This window comes from Berghia stephanieae, chromosome 8, assembly GCF_034508935.2.
Source record: "Berghia stephanieae isolate SIO BIC M18660-M18661 chromosome 8, UCSD_Bste_1.3, whole genome shotgun sequence".
Lineage (NCBI taxonomy): Eukaryota > Metazoa > Mollusca > Gastropoda > Nudibranchia > Aeolidiidae > Berghia > Berghia stephanieae.
The window spans coordinates 20,678,762-20,698,973 of NC_088367.1; the positions used below are offsets into that span (position 1 = coordinate 20,678,762).

At 37.0% G+C, this 20,212-nt stretch overlaps 1 protein-coding gene across 2 annotated transcripts in view; it reads left to right on the top strand.

Annotated features, from left to right (window-relative positions):
* Positions 1 to 19,087, top strand: part of LOC144978335 (uncharacterized) — a 24,799-nt gene extending 5,712 nt beyond the window's left edge. For both annotated transcript variants that reach the window (XM_078924228.1, XM_078924229.1), the window contains exons 3-7: positions 1,202 to 1,313; positions 6,244 to 6,363; positions 8,042 to 8,210; positions 17,859 to 18,024; positions 18,940 to 19,087. In XM_078924228.1, the coding sequence (XP_078780354.1) occupies positions 1,202 to 1,313; positions 6,244 to 6,363; positions 8,042 to 8,210; positions 17,859 to 18,024; positions 18,940 to 19,070 (698 nt within the window). In that variant the 3' untranslated portion in view covers positions 19,071 to 19,087. The remainder of the gene's footprint in view (positions 1 to 1,201; positions 1,314 to 6,243; positions 6,364 to 8,041; positions 8,211 to 17,858; positions 18,025 to 18,939) is intronic.
* The last annotated feature ends 1,125 nt before the right edge of the window (positions 19,088 to 20,212 follow it).

Genomic DNA, 20,212 nt, shown 5'->3' on the forward strand with positions numbered 1-20,212 from the left:
ACGTACCATGTTATATTTTATTTGTTATATGATTCAATAACCACAGTAAATTGGGATTATTTACAGCCTCCTAGGTGGGGTTCCTGACCTCCCATAGTGGGCAGGGAGGCACTTAGTGTGCCTTCTATCCCCCTATATCTGTTTTCCAACATGCTTTCTGTCTTTGTCTTGGATTGAGGTTGCTTGGTTTTGTTCTGGCCTTGGCCGGATACCCTAGCTGGGAGGGAAATAGTCAAATGTATAGTTTTGGGAGATGATATTTTTTGTCTTATAAATAATCTCTCTTTTATGCACTGATTTTTAAAGTTCTAAATATATATGATTTGTAAACATTTGAGTGTATTCCTCTTAGTGAGGACCTGTACTTGTGTCAGGATGAGACATTTAGTGATCTCAAACTAAGTACAATGATAGCGTGCTCTTGGAATCTGCATGTTTTCTATTTGAACCAATTTCCCTTTGTTTCACTTTTTCTTGGGTGCTTTAATTGTAATTCTGGAACTTTTTACTATCCCATTTTCTTTCTTTTTACTGTCGCTGATATGACCTTGATGTGTTGCATGCGCCATAAAACCTTTAAAATAAACAAAACATTTACAGCCTTAGATGTTGGAGAAAGACTATAGATAGTAGAATAGTACTTAAAGGTAAAAATTGGGTTAATAGTGTTGTGCAAATATACTTTTCAACAACCAACTTTGATTCTTTCTTATTTATTTTTAGCCTCTTTGTTTCAACCAACATTTGCCTCAACTGAAGTAAAGAAATAGATAAAACAAAAATACTTTTATTTTCACAATAGCCACTAAAATTTTCATTTAAAATTCTATTATATAACTGGGATGAAATGTTTAAAAGGGAATAGTAGTCCAAAATCATTTCATTCAAGATAAATATTTCAGAAATTCGAAAAGAGTTTTGGCGTCAATAGTTTCCTGTAGCAGACTGTTCCATATATGTAGAAATAAAGGCAAGGATGAATTTTGTGCTTTGAGTATTGTCGAGAGTTGGAGGGGGGTAATACAATTCATTTTTTTTAGCTGAGAGCCTCTGGTGTTATTGATGGTCGATGCAATGCATTTAAGCTCATGAGCATTTATACATTTCCTTATAGAAAAATTACTTTGAGGCAGATTTCTTTACTTTGAAATGTGATGAACACAACGTAATGTCTAGAATCTTAAAATTGTGCAATTTTCAGGCCACGGAGAGACAAGAGGCATCATGAGAAATTTCGATGACATTTTTTCACAAGCCACTATGGAGAGAGCAACATTTGTTCATGATTTTCTTGGTGATCTTGGTATTGAAAGGTAATATTCAAGTTTTTGTTCAGGCATATCTAAAATTTATACATTTGAATCATTTCACAATGCTGTTATACATCTTTAAAAAGGTTTTATTATTTTATCTTTTTATAGTTTATTCTTTCCCTCACACTTAATCCTCATCTTCTTAGTCAGTTCCATGACTAACTTGGATGATATTGGAAAAAGGTAAAAGTTACGAAAATACCTACCCAATATCATAACAACAAAATAACAGTGGAACAAAATTTTAAGAAGAAAATCAACTCCCCCCCCCCCTCCCCCCCCCCCCAAATAGGATTAATTGATTAAAAATAAAAGGTGAAACAGAAACAAGCAAACAAAGAATATATTTGGAAATAAAAGTTGATATAAAGATGTATCCTGAATTAGGTACAGCAGACATCCAGGCCTGCTGTAGCTATAGCCTCTAATGAAGTTTCAAGAGATAAATAGTGACCCAAGGCATTGATCTGGTATTTTTGGAGATGAACAAAGTGCAAAGAATTCATTTTCAAGCCAAAATCATATAGTCCAGTAATTTAAGCTAAAAAATAAGGTTCCTGGTAAGAAATATCGAGATATTAACCGATCTTCGAGAAACCAGTGTCGAACAGCTTATACAGAGTACATCAACAAAATTAATGACGAAGTCTCAGGAAGAAGTAAACAACTCTGGTCATACATTAAAGGTAAAAACAAAGAAAACATTGGAATACCCCCGCTGAAAGACAAAATTCAAAAGCTGACACAAGAGCCAGTAAGAAAGGCAAATATCCTGAATGAACAATTTTCATTAGTATTCTTCGAACTATCTAGCAAAGTCGAGGGGAAACTCATTGGAAATAAAGTAGACCCAATGGAGCAAATCACTGTATATCTAAGAAAAGTGTTCTCATGTCTTTTTATGAGAAACTTCAATGAAAATAAGGTCACTGGACCAGATGGCATATCAGCTAAATTCTTAAAAACGTTCTATAATGAGCTGGCACCCATCTATAAGTTCCTCTACCAAGTCTGTTTGGACCGAGGTCAAGATGCCCACATTACACTGATATTCAAAAAGGGTGACAAACACAGTGCTGAAAACTATAGACCAGTATCTCTCACATCAATATCATGTAAACTGTTGGAACTCGTAATATGCAGTAATATCATGAAACACCTTGATTACCGCAATGTGCTGACTGATTTCTAACATGGCTTTCGCAAACATCGATCGTACGAGTCACAACTGATCACGACTTGTGATGATTTTGCTAATATGATTAATAAAGGAGGCCAGACAGATCCCATTCTACTGGATTTCAGCAGTACACCATAAAGTACACCACCAAAGACTCTTGAACAAGCTTGATCACAATGGGATCTCAAAAACCACACATGCATGGATTAAATCATTTCTTTCGGTGCAATCCCAAAGAGTCATGATATATATAGAGAACAAAATGTCTCATCATCACTTCCAGTCCTGTCAGGTATACCTCAGGAGAAGTTGTAGGCCTTCTTCTTTTGATTTACATCAATGATATGGCGAGTAAAGTATCAAAAGGATAAAAAAATTCGACTTTTTGCGGATGATAGCCTTCTTTATAGGGGTATTCAAACATCAAAAGATTGCAATAAACTTCAAGAAGACCTGGACAGAGTACAATCATGGGAGAAAGAATGGAAAATGGACTTTCACCCGAAGAAATGCCAGCTAATTCGTATAACAACCAAAAAGAAAATAATAAGTTCAGATTATTATATACATGAAGAAAAATTGGAGACAACACAAAAAGCAGAATATCTTGGATTAACTCTTGACAGCAAAATGTCTTGGCAGCACCACATTGATAAAGTTTGTAAACAAATGTACCAAGTTGTCCAAGGAACATCAGAGAAAGCTGCTTTAAAGTCTTTGTATGGCCAATTTTAGATTATAGTGCATACATTTGGGACCCTAAGAATAAAAAGCAGATAGAGCCGCTTGAAAAAGTTCAAAATAGAGCTGTATCTGTATCTGTATGGTTGGCGCTGAAGAAACCAATGGTCTGGTTGTATTTCAGCAGCGTCCTCATTGGGCGCGGGCCCATGTCAGTCGGGCCTTGAAATCGTTTAGGTGTGGTGCCATGATGACCAGTTCATCCAGCCTATTCCACTCCGAGATAGTTCTAATGAAGAAAGAATTTCTGTAGTTTTGTGTTCTTGTCTGTGGGATTTTGAAGCAGTTCGAATTGTTTGTGGCGTATCTGTCAATGGGGTTTTCGGTTATGTGGTTGGCGAAAGTGAGTGCTCGGATTTTTCTTTTGTTTGGTCGTGGCGTAAAAAAGGAGTCTGCCTTTATTGATGGTATTTGATCTGTTATTATCTTGAACATGAATGACAGATGGGTTTCTTTTCTTCTTTGTTGGAGGCTGATGAGGTTTCTTTCTTCTAACATTTTTGTCATGCATCCTGGGGTTCTGCTCTTATAGTTCCCAGTTATGAACCGGGTGCCTTGTCTCTGGACTCTCTCAAGTTTTTGAATATCCTCTTTCAGGTAGGGGTCCCAGGCAACTGCTCCGTATTCCAATTGTGCTAATAGGTTTGTTTGTAATTATTACAAGAGGACTGAAAGCGTTATGCACAAGAGCCTAAAACGGTCACTATTACATGAGAGATGCACTATACACAAAGCCAAAGTCCTCTTTAAGGCCCGTCATGGACTGACAACAATCCCAATTGATAGCCTTATTCAAAACGAAAGAAAACAGCACTCATACCAGGTCCCGCAGTCGCGAGTTAATTCTCATCTCAACTCGTTTTTTTCCAAGCACTATCCGAATATGGAATTCTCTGCACGAAAATATTAAAAAAAATAAATGACCAAATTGAATTTGACAGAGAAATTGATAAAATAAAAATAAAAACCTAAGCATGTCCATTTGTTCTCACCATACTCACAGTCACAATTATTTTTTAAGCACAGGGTAGTGACTTAATGACAAGACAAGACAAATTGATACCAAGCTAAATTTGACATATTTGTTTGCATTTTTTATGCTGATTATCATACGAAAAATCCATCGACATCCGTTTGTGGGAAAATAATTATTGATGGGTGACTATATACCCTTCTAAAACTTTGTGATAGTCAGTTTTTCGTCATTTGTTATATAAATTATCAACCTAAAGAATAGATATTATGGGATGATTATAAGTAAGTCGTTTTTGCAGTTTAGGAAGCTGCATTTATTTTTCTCTATGAAAACATTCAATTCCGTTCATGTTACATAATGTAGGATTTATTATATTTAATCAGCAACAAACGTATGTTGGCATTTACTGAATGAGATGGTGTGTCACAATTATTATTGGACTTGAGGATTATCAAAGTAATTAAGTTTATTTATAAAACAGTGGTCTTTTTGGACCATTAAATCCCTTTAAGGAGCTGATGCGAATGTGTAATAATCATTTGCTGAATGAAGACGAATCTGAGACTTTAATTTACTTTTAAAAAATTTGGTCTATTCCCACAAATTTCAATATACCAATGAAAACATAGATGATTGCAAACCATAAAATTAAAAATAGTTTTATGCCAATGATTGCACTGAGTCACTTTTTCGTTGAAAGAAACCGTACACGGGTTTATGATTATTTTATTGATAATTTTTTCCATTCGATAATTTTACATTTTGTAAAGCACTCTGAGCACTGTCTTGTGATAGAGGGTGAGAGAGGGATCTAGAAATGACTTTGGGTTTGAAACGAATATTTTTGTGTTCGTGGATAGCTCACACGGTAGAGCCACGCTCTCACCTGCCAGGCGGAGTTGTCGTACCAATAAGGTCGCAGGTTCAAACCCCACCACCGCCGTGGAAAAAAATTTTTTATTCTCTATTGTCTTCTGGCACTTTTCTACTCACTTCATATCTTGTCTTGTGATAGTTCAACAAATGCAATTGATTATTTTACAGAATATTTTTAATTTATTGAAAAATTCTTCGTAACATGAAGTCCACTTCTGGAGGCTTCAGCAGATCGCATATTGAGACATATATTTTTTTCTTTGTCTTTCATTTTCCTTATCATTGATCAGCATAGTCATTTTTTCTGAGTTGACCCTATTTTCAAAATCTTAGAAGCTTTCCTCTCTTGTTTGATTTCATCAATTTGTTAAATGGGATGAGAATCATTTTTTAACACTACCATATTTAAGGATCAGTATCACCAAACATACATTGTTATGGGGTAGGGGTACTTTGAAATATCTGTGCACTTATTGGGACATACAAGCCCACATGGATAAGAAGGATAAAAAAGACCAGAAGAGAGTCTTGAGTTTTGTCAACTTTTGCTTATACAAACCAGGATCCATCACCACAACCCTTGATTTACTCTAGTAGAAACCACAAGAGAACATGTGGAAATGGTCTTCAGTTAGATTTTTTACAAGGTCATCGATTCCAGTTAAAAAGCAATTTTGATAACCTAATATTTTCTGAAAGTCGTGGCACATATATAAGAAATTACCACATCAGGAGATACACCATTCCAATCCACAAAATGAATCCATGTATACATTTTTGTTTTTACTTTGAAATCATCAAACTTGACTGTGACCTACCTGTTGTTTTTGGTTGAAACATGGCTACGAGTGATTGGTGATGAATTCACAATTGCAGACATCATGGTGCCGCCTGGTTACACCTGCAAGACTTGCCCATGTTATGGATCAGCTGGTGGTGGTATCGTGGTTATCATTAAAGACCACCTACCTACACCCCCCCCCCCCTATAACATTTAAAAAAAACTTGGCAATCCCACTAGCCTTGACTTGAAACAGTCACTGCTCCTATTCACTTCCCAAACACAACAGTCGCATTTCCTTTTAAAATACTTTGGCTAGTGATTTCTGTATATTAAATCAGTGTATAAGTAAATTTCTGTCTTCATTTTAAACCAGAGTGGATGTGGTGATTGGAGTAGGAGCATCGTCATACACAGCAATGGCTTTATGCTTACAAAAAACGGATGTATACAAGTCCATGGCCCTCATCTCTCCCTGGCCCCATACACAGCCAAGGTGCTCATCATCATCATCATCATCTTCATCGTCGTCGTCGTCATCATCATCATCAAAAACAACAATAACACTTGTTATATTCTTTATGAAGTAGTCTCAGATGTTTAAAATTTTTTTTTTATAATTCAAATTAAAACTTCATCATTTCTTCAATAAATGAGGCGCTAAGTAATCTTAATTTATCATTTGAAACTATGTCTCTGATTTCTTCCTCTGTCTTTTCTTCATATAAACAGACTGACCCAGTCAAACTGACCATTATTGTTGCATATAAAAAAAAAAAGAAAAATGAATTTATCTTCCTGATAGTCTGGGGTGCATCTTTGTCTTAGCACCACATATATCAGGAAACACTAACAAAGGCATCTTCACAAAGTTGGTGGAATCCATGTCCCAACAAATGATTGATATTGCCTTGTTATTAGGGCAATATCTTTGGTCAGTTCTTCTTTTTCTCCTCCTTCTTCTTCGTCTTCTTCTTCTTCTTCTTCTTCTTCTTCTTCTTCTTCTTCTTCTTCTTCTTCTTCTTCTTCTTCTTCTTCTTCTTCTTCTTCTTCTTCTTCTATTCCGTCTTTTTCTCCTTCTTCTTCCTCTGCTGCTGCTGGAGAGAAGATAGCTGGTGGCTTAGAAAAAAGCGACCAGCCAGATAAATTTATGTAAATTGTCATGCATCAGTTGATAATTTGTGGGGTGGTATTTTTAGATGTACACAAGGTCACGCATCATATTAATTGGTTCATTTACTTTGGGTGTGTGCTGCAAATTTTAATTTTAATCTTTTCTATTCTTTTATCATTTTTGAATCGCTAAAATTGTCCTCAGGCCAGTGAGCTTTGAAAAGAAGGCAATTTGTGATATGATTTAAAGAGAAAGAATTCTATTTTACCAAAACTGTGGGCCATTAAGTTTAAGTGAAACGGACCTTAAAGCAGTTGGCATTAAGATGGTCACCGCTATACTTATACTATAACTACTACTCCTACTACTACACTGCTGCTACTAGTACTACTACTGCTACAGCTACTACTACTCCTGATACTAATACTACTACTACTATTTATAATAATAATAATATAATGTGACCCACCATCTTCAAATGGTATTATGTTGGGATGACCCTGATCCTTAAGAATGAATTACGAATATAAATGATAAGATATACAAACTTTGAGGTTTTTGCAATGTAAGAAATTGTATTTATTCCTCACCATAACAAATAGAAATTAAACCCAAATTTCATATTTTAGAGGGTTCCGATAGCTCAGTTGGTAGAGCACTCGCTTCACACACAAAAGGACCAAGACGATCCTGGTTGCTGTCGAGATTTTTTCTGACCCCACCTGTCCACCTAGCAGTAAATGGGTAGCTGAGTCTGTTTAGATTTGGCAGAAAGTACTTTGCAATAGACTAGCATCCTATTCAAAGGTTAGCAAGCAACTCAATGGGCCCAATGGCTCTGAAGGACAACTTTTATTTTCCATATTTTGGCCATAGATTAAATTGTCTGCTCTTACTTCACCCCGACATAAAACCTTTTGAGACAGTGGGTCACCAATGACAGTATACTGCACATATCTCATTTATTTTTGCTTCCAACAAGTTTCCTCCCCATTATCTCATATAAACAAAACCAGAAAACAAACTACAAACAACCTTTTAATATTGAAAATTGTTCCAGGTTTGAAGTCAACAGCAAGATGATGGAACGCATCCATGAACTGTGGGAGATGGTATACTTTCGGCCATTAGCCCGGCTTTTCCTTCCTGCTTTGAAAGTTGGCAATGCTGTCACCTCAGATGAAAAGATTACAGCCTGTTATTTGATAAAGAACCTTGATTTTGGAGAGGTTTGTTTGGGTATATATATATATTGTACCCTGTATCTAAGATGAGCAGGCTCATATAAACTCCAACACAGTTTCCTCGAACTCCTCGGGACATGCAAAGAAGGTCGAGGAAAACATACATTGCCTTAACGAGTTAATGGAGAGGGGGTTGTGTGGCTCAGTGGTATGGTCTTTGATTCGTACCCAAAAGATACCTAGTTTGAATATTCACTGCATTATGTGGCCCTAAGCAAGCCACCTCTCCCTAGCTCAGTTTGTGGTGCTGATTTGCGACTGACACCTGGGTTATTCCAGTTTTCTTTGGGATAGACCCTAAGACAAATGTTGGCTCGAGGATGAATAAAAGGAACTTTATTATTTATTTTATTGATATGATGAGGGAGATTACTTAATACATGACATGTTACAAGGGTTGGTGTGTGTGTTGGGAGGGGGGGGGGGGTGCACTGTATCACGATTCATTTATCACAGTAGCCAACCATTAGCAAATCATGGTGCCTGGCATTAAAATTGGAATGAATGGCTAACTGATAAGAATAAACATACAGAGGTGTCAGTTATGTGAAATGGCAATAGAGCTGCATGTGTATCAGACTATACAAACATCTGCAGTGTAGAAAGGTGCGCATACACATAACTGTATATGTCATGGGTCACATTCAAAAACCCTTTAATATATTTAATATTTAAAAAGTTGGCTGGGTGAAATTGGTTCCAGGAAATTGTGTTCGAGGCAAAATTAATTCGAGGAAGGAATGGAATGATAACAAAGCATAAAAAGGAAAAAAAATTGGGACAGTTGAATGAGTTTGAGGAAACCGTGCTGGAGTGTAATGTAATGAAACCACTATGGCAGAAAGATTCAGTCTGAGAACAACCTGGATTGAAAAAAAATATTTTTTAAATTGCATCATCACAACTACTTTACACTGGACAAACTTTATACAATTCACTCATTTTAGTTTGATTTGATTACTCCAATTGTGGATCAACTGCAAAACTATGTAGTGCTGAAAGAAAAGTACATTCGTTCTCTTGACTAGCAAAAGAATCAGACCAAAAAAAACCTAACCCCACCCCCCGAAAACAGAACCCTTGGATTCATTTTTCAGTCCAATTTCCAACAAAAATTTTGCAATATTTTTATTAACTTTGTTATGCTATTTTTTGTTTTTTTTTTTGATTTGAAAAAAGCATTTAAAGTGCTTTATAAGGGGTTCCTAGCCAACAGTATCTGTTAACATGTAGGAAGAGACATGACATGAGACAATGCTTTAACAGCCAGGTACTCATTTTACACCTGAATATGGTGAGAGAATGTGAGTAAAGAGCCTTTTCCAAGGAATCAACTATGTGCCGCTCAGATCAGAATTCGAATCTAGGAGCTCGTTACAATTATGGGGAAAAAGAAATAAAAACAAACACAAAATCCTACTGGTTCAATGGCAAAAGTTGCCTCACAAGCAAATGGACAAATATCGATCTTCACTACAGTTGAGATTTTCTCTCTGTCCACCCAACAAAGATTGGGTATCTTCAGGGATGTAAATCTTTCCGAATTATTAGGATTTCCGAATTTTCTGGTAGTCTACTTTTCAATAGAATATTGCATAAATTTCTTCACTTCTAAATTTTTATTTAACGATCGTAAGCGTGCACATAATTAAGTACAGTTTTGTGCCCAAATTTAATATACTGATACACAACTGAAGCACATATTTTGTGCCGATAGCATTATTTTGGCCTATTCACACATTTTTATTATTCCCACGACCGCTTCTGAATTTTAATTCAGAAGTAGTAGTGATTTCATAGCATTTGAATTTCCTAATTTTCCTAATTTTTATTCGGAAGCTAACTTCACGTTTGTTGTGTGAATTCAGCTTGTTTACCGGAAGCAGTATTTTAACTAGAATCGAAAGTAGAAAATCTAAAAAATCCACATGCGATTATCAATGACTGTCCACTGGCACTGGGTTACGAGTGCCTTGAGTCAAGGCTTGAATCGGATTACTATTGCAATTAACTATCAATACAACATGATTTTAATTCCTAATTTAGAGAGGTAAGTGGATGTCGATATCATCTTTGTTCTTAGTGATAACTTGAGTGAAGGATTCATCCTCAATCACGTTCTTTCCGTAGATTTTCGTTTTGGCTTTTCATACGGATCAATCACCATAATATCTCATCATCATCAACTGCTGTGTTTAAGTTATTTAACTAAAGTTCTATCATCTATCTGCCTTGAATATTATTTTTTACCAGTGATTCTTGTGTTTTTAAAACTTAATTTGTTAATCAATGTGATCGCTGAACTGGATTCAAGTTGACCACCTGCTCAACTCGCATTCTCAACCCGAAGCCGAAATGGGCGAGAGACAAAAAAAACAGTTTGTTGACATTTCACAGCCTATTGACACCATTGACATAGTGTCTAAAAATAAATTTAGATGGGAATGGCTCTCAATGAAAGATCAAAATGATGACTTTTTCTCAACGTATTTTTGCAAACTTGATAAGGATGGGCTTGCTTGGTGATGTTATTGTAGAACTGAAGTTAAATATGCCATGGGTGGGGTTGGATGTTTAAAATCTCACGCTAAAACCAAAGTTCATCTTCGAAATAGAAGTTTATTAAAAACAAATCAGTGTTTGCCTGCTGCTATGCAAGCTGTGAAAAATAAAATTGATGGAATTTCAAGTGCTCCAGTGACCACAAAATCTTTGCCGTGCGGTGCACCCTCCAACCTCAATGACTTAGGTTTACCTAGAGAAGAATCCTCTGTGCCTAGTGATCCAAAGCCTGTTTCATTTCAAGATAGATTATCTCACCAGGAAGCTTTTCCATGCCCATTTATTGCTGAGCACTCATTACCTTTATCTGTGTCTCCTCACTTGATATCCTTCGCTTATGAACTTGCTAAGGACATGAAAGTACTTGGTCACTTACACATGGAAAGACAGACTGCAACATATAAGTTAAGATATGGATTGTCTCATCTTGAACATATTCGTCTAGTAAATGAAATAAAGAAAACTCCTTTCTCCATAAATATAGACGAGTTTTTGTCAACTTCAAAAGGATCAAAGAAAAGAATATTGAATATTTTAGTTAATTTACACTCTGAAAATTCAGAGAAGTGAATGTCACTTATATGCCAGCATAGAAATGATAACTGTGAATGCAAATACAGTTTTCCAAGCGGTCAGAGACAAGTTTGCCAAGGATGATGTGCCTCCTACAAATTTGATAACAGTATTGTCAGACTCAGCTGCTTACATGAGAGGGTCAGTGAATGGCTTCCACAAGAAACTGAAAGAAGTAGCACCTCATATTCTAGACATAGATGGAGATGTATGTCATCATATCCACAATGCTATTGGCAAGTTTACTTCATTGCTATATGAGAATAATTTTATTGTAAGACTACTTGATGATTTATATAATGATTTTGATTATAGTGCTGATTTGAGGGAAGATCTGAAACAGATTTGTCAGCTGATGGGAGTGTCAGAACTTATTCCAGTCAAAAGAGCAGGCCATAGGTGGATGTCAATATATGATGCCTCATCTCGCTTCCTGGAATTAAAAAATGTCTTAACTGTTTTTTACTCATCTTGGCTGATAGTGGAAGAAAAAAAGGATCATCAAACAGAATTGATTACTCTACTTAAGCATGTTAAGAAAGATGCAAGATTAAATATTGTTTTTATTTTACAAAGATTGAGAAGAAAGAAGCTGACCAGACCAGGAAAAGAAAGAAAAAGGAGGATAGCAGTCAAGCTTTATGTTAAGAAGGATTATACACTTTTACTGTCTAATGTTATTTGCAGCATACTTCCCATCTTTAAAAGCTTTATATTGACTTTTGAACAGGAGCCCATGATCCATAGACTGTATGACGAAATGGAACTTGTATATACAACTTTTTTGACATGCTTTTTGACTCATGAGTATGTCAATAGTTTCCAGAAAGTTACTAAAGTTAATGTGAGGAGTGAACATACCCATCCACTTAAAAATATCTTTATTGGAAATGCTGCTCAAGAGATCCTGAAAAATTTAAGTCATGAGCAAGATAAGATGTTCAGAACAACTGTCCTTACTGCATTTGTTGAAACTGGAGAATACCTGAAACACAAGCTGTGGGATACCTGAGTACCCAAATAGCAGTATTCGATTACGTTATTTCAAGAATAAAAAGAATCACTTCGATTCCAAAATGGCTGACTATTGTTGACGTTTTCTACTTAACAAATTATCATTAGCAATCTACAATACACTACAAATGGCGACGAGGATGGGATGTGAACTGCACACCGTTGTCAGATACGAGCTGTTCAGGTAAACCAAATCTTGCAAAAAGATTGCTCAATATATTGATTGTTGAAATGGATGTGGCATTGGATGTCGGTATTATTTCGGCCCATTTGGAATGGGCGTCGACGACCACTAGAAACATTAATCCCATGAATGGTCCCGCGAAGTCTATTTGAATTCTTTGCCATGGCTTGTCAGGCCAGTGCCATGGGTGAAGAGGAGCTTTCGGTGGATCAGGTTGAACTGAAGCACAACCAGGGCACCCTTTTGTAGTTGCCTCGATTTGTTTGTCAATAGCAGGCCACCAGAAGTATCCCCTAGCCAAGTTTTTCATTTTGACTATACCAATGTGTCCTTCATGAAGAACACTTAAGATTTTTGCATGCAGTTTTTGTGGAGGGATGAGTCTGTATCCCCAAAAGAGACAGTTTTGTTGCACTGACAGTTCGTTTTGTTTGTTGAAGTAAGGTTTCAGTTCTTCGTTGACTGTGTTTGGCCATCTGTCAGTTTGGACGTAATGTATGACTTGTGACAGTGTTTTGTCGTGGCGTGATTCTTTGGCAACGTTTGCTGCGTTGACTGGTAAGGACTCTATTACTTCTGTATAGAATAGTTCATCTGCTGAATCGGCCTCTTGACTTGAGTTTGTGGTGGGTAAAGGCAATCGTGAAAATCCGTCTGCATTAGCGTTTGACTTGGAGTTCCTGTATTCGATTGAGTAGTCGAAGGCTGAAAGGAAAATTGCATATCTCTGTTGTCTGGCTGCAGACATTGCAGGGACTGGTTTTGTGGGCGAGAAGATGTATTTGAGTGGCTGATGGTCAGTGATTAGTGTAAAGTGCCTGCCACATACATAATTGAAGAACTTTTTAACACCCCATGTGATAGCTAGGGCTTCTCTGTCTAGTTGGGAGTAATTCTGTTCTGCCTTATTGAGGGTTCTTGAGGCGTATGCAATAGGTCTTTCGTCGCCTTCTGGTGTGATGTGCGAGAGAACGCAGCCGATGCCGTATGGTGAAGCGTCACAGGCGAGTCGCAATGGTCGATCGGGGTCGTAGCGCATGAGGACTTTGTCCGAAGCGATCATTGTTTTTATTTGAATGAAAGCGTGATCAGCTTCAGTTGACCATTCAAATTTTGTGTTATCCTGTAGAAGATTGTACAGTGGCTTCGCAATTTGAGCTACATTTTCCAGCCACTTGTGGTAATAATTTACAAGCCCGAGGAATGATCTGAGTTGTGTTTTGTTTGTTGGCTGTGGTGCGTCGATGATGGCCTTGACCTTGTTTTCGGTTTTGTGCAAGCCATTTTTGGTTATTTTGACACCGCAAAAGATAACTTCGTCTTGGAAGAATTGGCATTTTTCAAGATTGACCTTCAGTTCATACTCTTGAAGTCTAGCTAGGACTAGTAGCAGATTTTGCCAGTGTTCATCGTTTGTTTTCCCTGTGACTATCATGTCATCTTGGTTGCATTGAACTCCGGGTGTTCCCTGGAGGATTGTGTCTATTGTCTTTTGCCAAATTGCTGGTGACGAAGAAATACCAAACGCTAAACGGTTGAAGGAATACAGTCCTTTTGACGTGTTGATTGTTGTTACTTTTTGTGACGCACTGTCTAAAGGGAGCTTGTCTCAGATCAATTTTAGAGAATGTTTGACCTTGTTCCAAAGTAGCTAACATGTCTTCCATTTTTGGCATTGTGTATTGCTCTGTGTTAAGTGCTGGGTTGACTGTTACCTTGAAGTCACCACATATTCTCACTGTTCCATTGCTTTTCAATACGGGTACGATGGGTGTGGCCCAATCCGAGGTTGCAATTTTTGTGATTATCCCTTGTTCTTCTAAGTTGTCTAGTTCTTTCTCAACTTTTTGTTTTAAGGCGTACGGCACTGGTCTGGCTTTGTGGAATTTGGGAACGGCTCCCTCTTTTAGATGAAGTGTTGCCTCTATTCCTTTTATTTTTCCAATTCCATCTGAAAATATATCTTGAAACTGAGCTTTCAATTTTTCTGTATTGAATCTATCTTTAGGTGTCGTCATCTGATGTATGCTCTGCCAGTTCAGTTTTATAGCGGCCAACCAGTTTCTTCCCAAAATAGGATTGCTGCCTTTGTCAAGTATAAGGAGTGGAAGTATTTTCTTCTGATTGTTGAGTTCTACATGAACTGAAATTTTTCCCAGTGGAATAATGGTTTCACCTGTGTATGTTTTCAGACGAACAGCTGTCTTTTCCAAATTTGGGAAGGTTTTGAATGTTTTTGTGAAGTCCCTCTTCGTCATCACTGAAACAGCAGATCCTGTGTCAACTTCCATTTTTGTAGGAATATTATTGATTTGCAAGTCTACCTTTATTTTTGGTGTGTTTCCTTCCATGTGAAACATTTCCAGTGTAAAATTATCTTCGGAAACATTGTCTTCATCTAGCTCGTGAACTTGTCGGGATTGTGAGGTTCTGTCTCCTCCTCTCCTCTGTTGTTGGCTGCCCTTCCTGGCCTGACACACTCTCTGAATGTGTCCTTGTTTGTTGCATGACTTACACACTGCATCACGGAGGTAGCAGTCGGCTCTCCTGTGGTTATTTTTCCCACATGATTGGCATGGTGGATATGTTTGTGAGTTATGTCTTCTGTTAGTAGGTAAAGGCTGATTTGTTTTTATAATGTTGAGATCAGCTGTTGATTTGCCGGATGTTGTTGTGTGGATTTCCGCTACATCTCGCTGGGCAGTTTCCATTGCAAGTGCCAAAGCTGTTGCAGATTCTAAAGTGAGATTTGGCTCTTGCAAGAGTCTCTTTTGTATGGTTTCATCGCGTATTCTGCAAACAAATCTGTCACGCAGAGACATTTTTAAATTGTCTCCGAATTTGCAGTGTTCAGCCAACCGTTTTATGGATGCTAAAAAATCCGGAAGCGATTCGTCCATCGCTTGACTGCGTTTATGAAACTTGAATCTTTCAACTATCTCAAGTGGAGGGGGGCAGTAATGGTTGGACAGCAGTTTGCAAAGTTCTTCATAACTTTTACTAAAGGGAAGGTCGGGTGACGTCAAACATCGTAGTGTGTTGTACGTTTTAGCCCCGATGGATGATAGCAGAGTTGCTGTTTGTTTCTGTTCGGCAATGTCGTTTGCAACAAAAAACGCATCCAGTCTTTCTTTATAGTTTGTGAAGGACTCTAGTCCTTCGTTGAAGGTGTCGTGGTGTGTTTGAGAAGGGTACCATCCATACAAAACTGGCAAGATTCCTGTTTGCTTATAGGAATGCACCGCACACCACAACAAACGAGAGCCCAGCATCACTTATGTTTGGCAGACATCTGCGAACTCACCTAGACATCATTCGACCAAGCATTCATACAAGAGTATCTTCATGTCAAGACCGTCAGCTTCGTACTCACTCTTCTGCCAACACCAGGAACTTCGACAACGGAGACAACGTCCTGGTCCGAGACTACCGCGGACACCAACGATGGCAACACGACGTAATACATGCCCAAACGGGAACACGCACCTTTGAAGTCAAAACAGCTCCCGGAGCCATATGGAGACGACACTCCGACCAAATTGTTCACACAAACACCCCTGCAATCACAAGCAAACCAGCACCAGCACCACTATTGGACATCGTCCCAAACTTCAGAACGACAGAGATACCAACCATGGTTCAAACAACCCCAGCGAATGACCGAGATCCAAATTCTACGCGGTCACAGGTCGAGGTCCCGCCCTCACCACATAGAGAATTCCCAAATTCTCTAACTCTCTCTGACAACATGTCACAGAGAACGCAATCTCAAAACAATCACAACACTACAAGTGCACCTTACACTACGAGAAGTGGTCGCAACGTGAGAAAACCTAACAAATTCACACTGTAGGCATGGCCATTTATAAGCCTTAAGCTTGACTATAATATTGGAAGAAATATTCGTGACGTTACGACCACAAACACAAAAACACTTTGCATCTACACAGCCGCATGAAGTTGACACTAGTTAAGACTATTAGAGTCCATTACTGTGTTTTCTTTTATCATTATGAACTGTTGACCACTTCAACTAGTTTAGTTCTACACAGAAGAAACACTTTTTCTTACTCATCATTGATATATGAGATAATTTTTCTTTTTTTTTCTTTCTCATTAACTCTTAATTAATCATTTAAGCTGTATAAAACAAATGTAAGAATGAATGAACCATTATGTAAACCAAAACGAGCGAAAGTATAATAACTCATTTTTTTTTTTTAATCATCTAATTTTTTTTAAGGGGGAGATTGTGGGATACCTGAGTACCCAAATAGCAGTATTCGATTACGTTATTTCAAGAATAAAAAGAATCACTTCGATTCCAAAATGGCTGACTATTGTTGACGTTTTCTACTTAACAAATTATCATTAGCAATCTACAATACACTACACAAGCTTCCACTTGCTAATAAAATATTTTCTCTTCTTTCAACTCTTGATCTCGAGTTATGTGGTCACAGTAGAGCCTCCTCTGGACTGCCAGATTTGTTTGATTGCTTTCCAACATTGACACAGGGAATAGACAAAGATAAATTTTCTACTGCTGCATCTACCTTTCATTCAGATCAAAAATTTACCTCATCAATTAAGGAAGACAAGTTCGATAAATGGTGGTCATGTGCAATATCCAACCCCCATTACAAAATTTTAAGCCCAATCATTAAAGCCTGTCTCTCCATTTTCACTGGCCCAAGAGTGGAATCATCTTTTAGTGTGATGAACAATATTATAACCCCCACAACCAATAGGCTAGATGTAGGTACCTATGAAGCCATTCACAAGATTAAATATAAATTACTAAATGCTAATAAAAGTTCAGTTCAGTTTTTTCAAAGAAATGATCCAGTTTATAGTCCAGTAGATTCTTCTTTATGCTACTACATGCAAACTGCTGGGATGAGAATGAAAAGTTTAAATCCCAAGAAAAAAAGGGGAAAATTCAAAGAAAAGGAAATTCAATAACAATACACCAAGCAGCCCAAGAATGTAGACAAATTGATAGATCCACAACTGTGTCACTAAAGAGACAATCTGATATAGAAATTCCACATTCCAGTTGTAGCAAAAGGCTTTGTACAGATAATTAATTGTAAGACAGGTAAGACGCTTAATGCTGATTTTTTGTTGTTTTTTTTTGGAATTAATTTCGCAGTCCTTCAGAATTTTTTTCAACTTTGCATTTACATCCCTGTATCTTGTTAGATCTGGCAGAAAGTATCTTGCATTTGGCTTGTTGCCAGATTGTACTTCAATGATTATTTCCTTTTGATATACCATTTTTTCTTGTTTTTCTTCAGGCTGATGGATTTGCCCTGACTGCTGCAATGACAAATGTTCCTCGTTTGGTAGCGTATGGAGGAAAAGATGATTTGGTCAGTGAGGCATTATATGAAGATGTGTTGTCTAAACTGGGAATCGATTCAGATCAAGTGATATCTGATCATCAGAGAGGACCATCTAAAGGTGATGCAATGAAATCTTGCTATACCACCAAACTTGCTTATCCCTATTTTAATGTTGACAGAATATGTGAGCAGAATATGTGTTGAATTCAAAATAAATCATGTGTGACTCACCGTTACACTTGGGTAATAAGTTGGGGTGATCAGATATCATAGTTTGATAATATAGTCTAAACAATGACATTTTGCTTGGATTGCTTTACCCGACTGAGAAAAATGAATATAAAATCTAGAACCACACAAATCTGAATATTGGCGATTCCTTAAATTCAATATTTAGTATCTGGGTCAACACGACTTAACACCAACTTGAGATGATCGATCACATTTTGTCATACTATTTAACCAAGGCCCAAAGCATGGTTTTATAATATAATGAGATTTGACACTATACCCATTTTGACATAACCGTTTCAGGAGGACCAATTATGCTTGCTATCCCTTTAAGTACTTGTTGAAGGGTTCGATTGTACATTGGTATCCCTTTTGGGCGAGATTCTTTTGCAGTGTCAGTTGTTTCAGATTAACTACAAGGATGCGCTGTTCTTGGATCTACTTCTGATCTCTTAAACTTGTCCCATTTGTCTTAGCTTTATCTCAGATGCTTGTTAGCTTGATCATAATCTTGTCTTTTCTAACAGCTTCCTTTTCACTTATTCTAACCTGGCTTTAAAAAGTTATAAGCCTCAAAGAAATATCCTTTCCCTCTCCCCTAAAAAAAATAAATTATCTCTCTTTAAAAATTACTCAATAGTATTGAGAATCGATACAGTTCTTTGTATTTTCTTAAGCTTTTACATAGGGTTTCAACTGTTATGTATGTTATTTTATTTGTCCTCTAACAGATCACTAAATGTTGAACTGTATTTATATTTTCCAACTATGCTTTGACACCTCTTATTGTTTTTGATTCCAGATATTGAAAATCATCCTAGAGCTTTGAGGTTCCCAGACTCTGGTTATGACATCCTAAATCAACATAGAGCTGTTTTGTGTGCTCACATTCTACAACTACTACGACAATTTCATCCATCTATTAAAATATGATAATAGTTTTCTCTGGATATAGTTTTTTTTGTCTGGATCAAGTCATATCTTTTCTTCACTCTGAAATTTTAGTTAAACATCAGTTTTACAATGACAATCCTCCAGTGGTGAGGAAAGCTGTTGAAAAAAAGGACATTGAGATATTCTTGCTTATAATTAGTTTTAACCTTTACCGCTACCCACTATAATACGGCTATGTGGTCTCGTGGTATGACATTCGCTTTCGGAAGGTCCTGGGTTCGAACCTCGCTCGGCGCATTGTTGAGTCCTTGGAGAAAGCTCTTTACTCACTCACAGTCTCTCACTGTCCTAAGGTGTAAAATGAGTACCTGACCGTTAACAGTGTTGTCTCTGTTCGAAAAAATTGTAATATCGCCTACCAGGCGTCAAGTCCTATCCTAAGTGTTAAATGTTGCTGTTGGCCAGGGACCCCTTGTAAAGCGCTTTGAGCACATTTAGTGGACATTGCGCTATATAAAAGCTCAATTATAAATTATAATTATATATTATAACACACACCATTCGTCACTCATGTTGTCTTTTTGACCCAGCAACCAACAAAGAGAGATTACAGAGAATACTTAACTGCTAGAATCTGTGGACAGGAAATAGTAATGTATAAATATGAATATAATATCTTCAAGAAATAGCAAAATACCAAACACGGAACAAAACCCTTCGTCAGCCGATGACAAAAACAGTGTAAACATTAACACATTACTTAAAATCACTTACATGAAAGAACTAAGACCAAATTTAACAAGAACAAAGAAAATCACACGTGAATTGATATACACAGATGATACAGACATAATCTTTGAATCAGAGCATCAAGTGAAAATATACATGCCAATAATATCAACTACTCTAGAAGCATGGAATCTAAAAGTGAATCAATCAAAAACAGAATATACAAAAATCAACAGAAATTTAGATGAATGGAAAAGTGTACGTAAACTAGGCCAATTGACTAGCGAAAATGAAGACATCAGAAAACTAAAGCAGCTGGCCACCAATGCATTCAACCAACTCCAAAATTTATGGAATAGATATAACATAATCAGTGAGAATAAACTAATACAGATTTACGAGGCACTGATTAATCGGATATTGACATATAATTGTGGAACCTGGGACCTCAC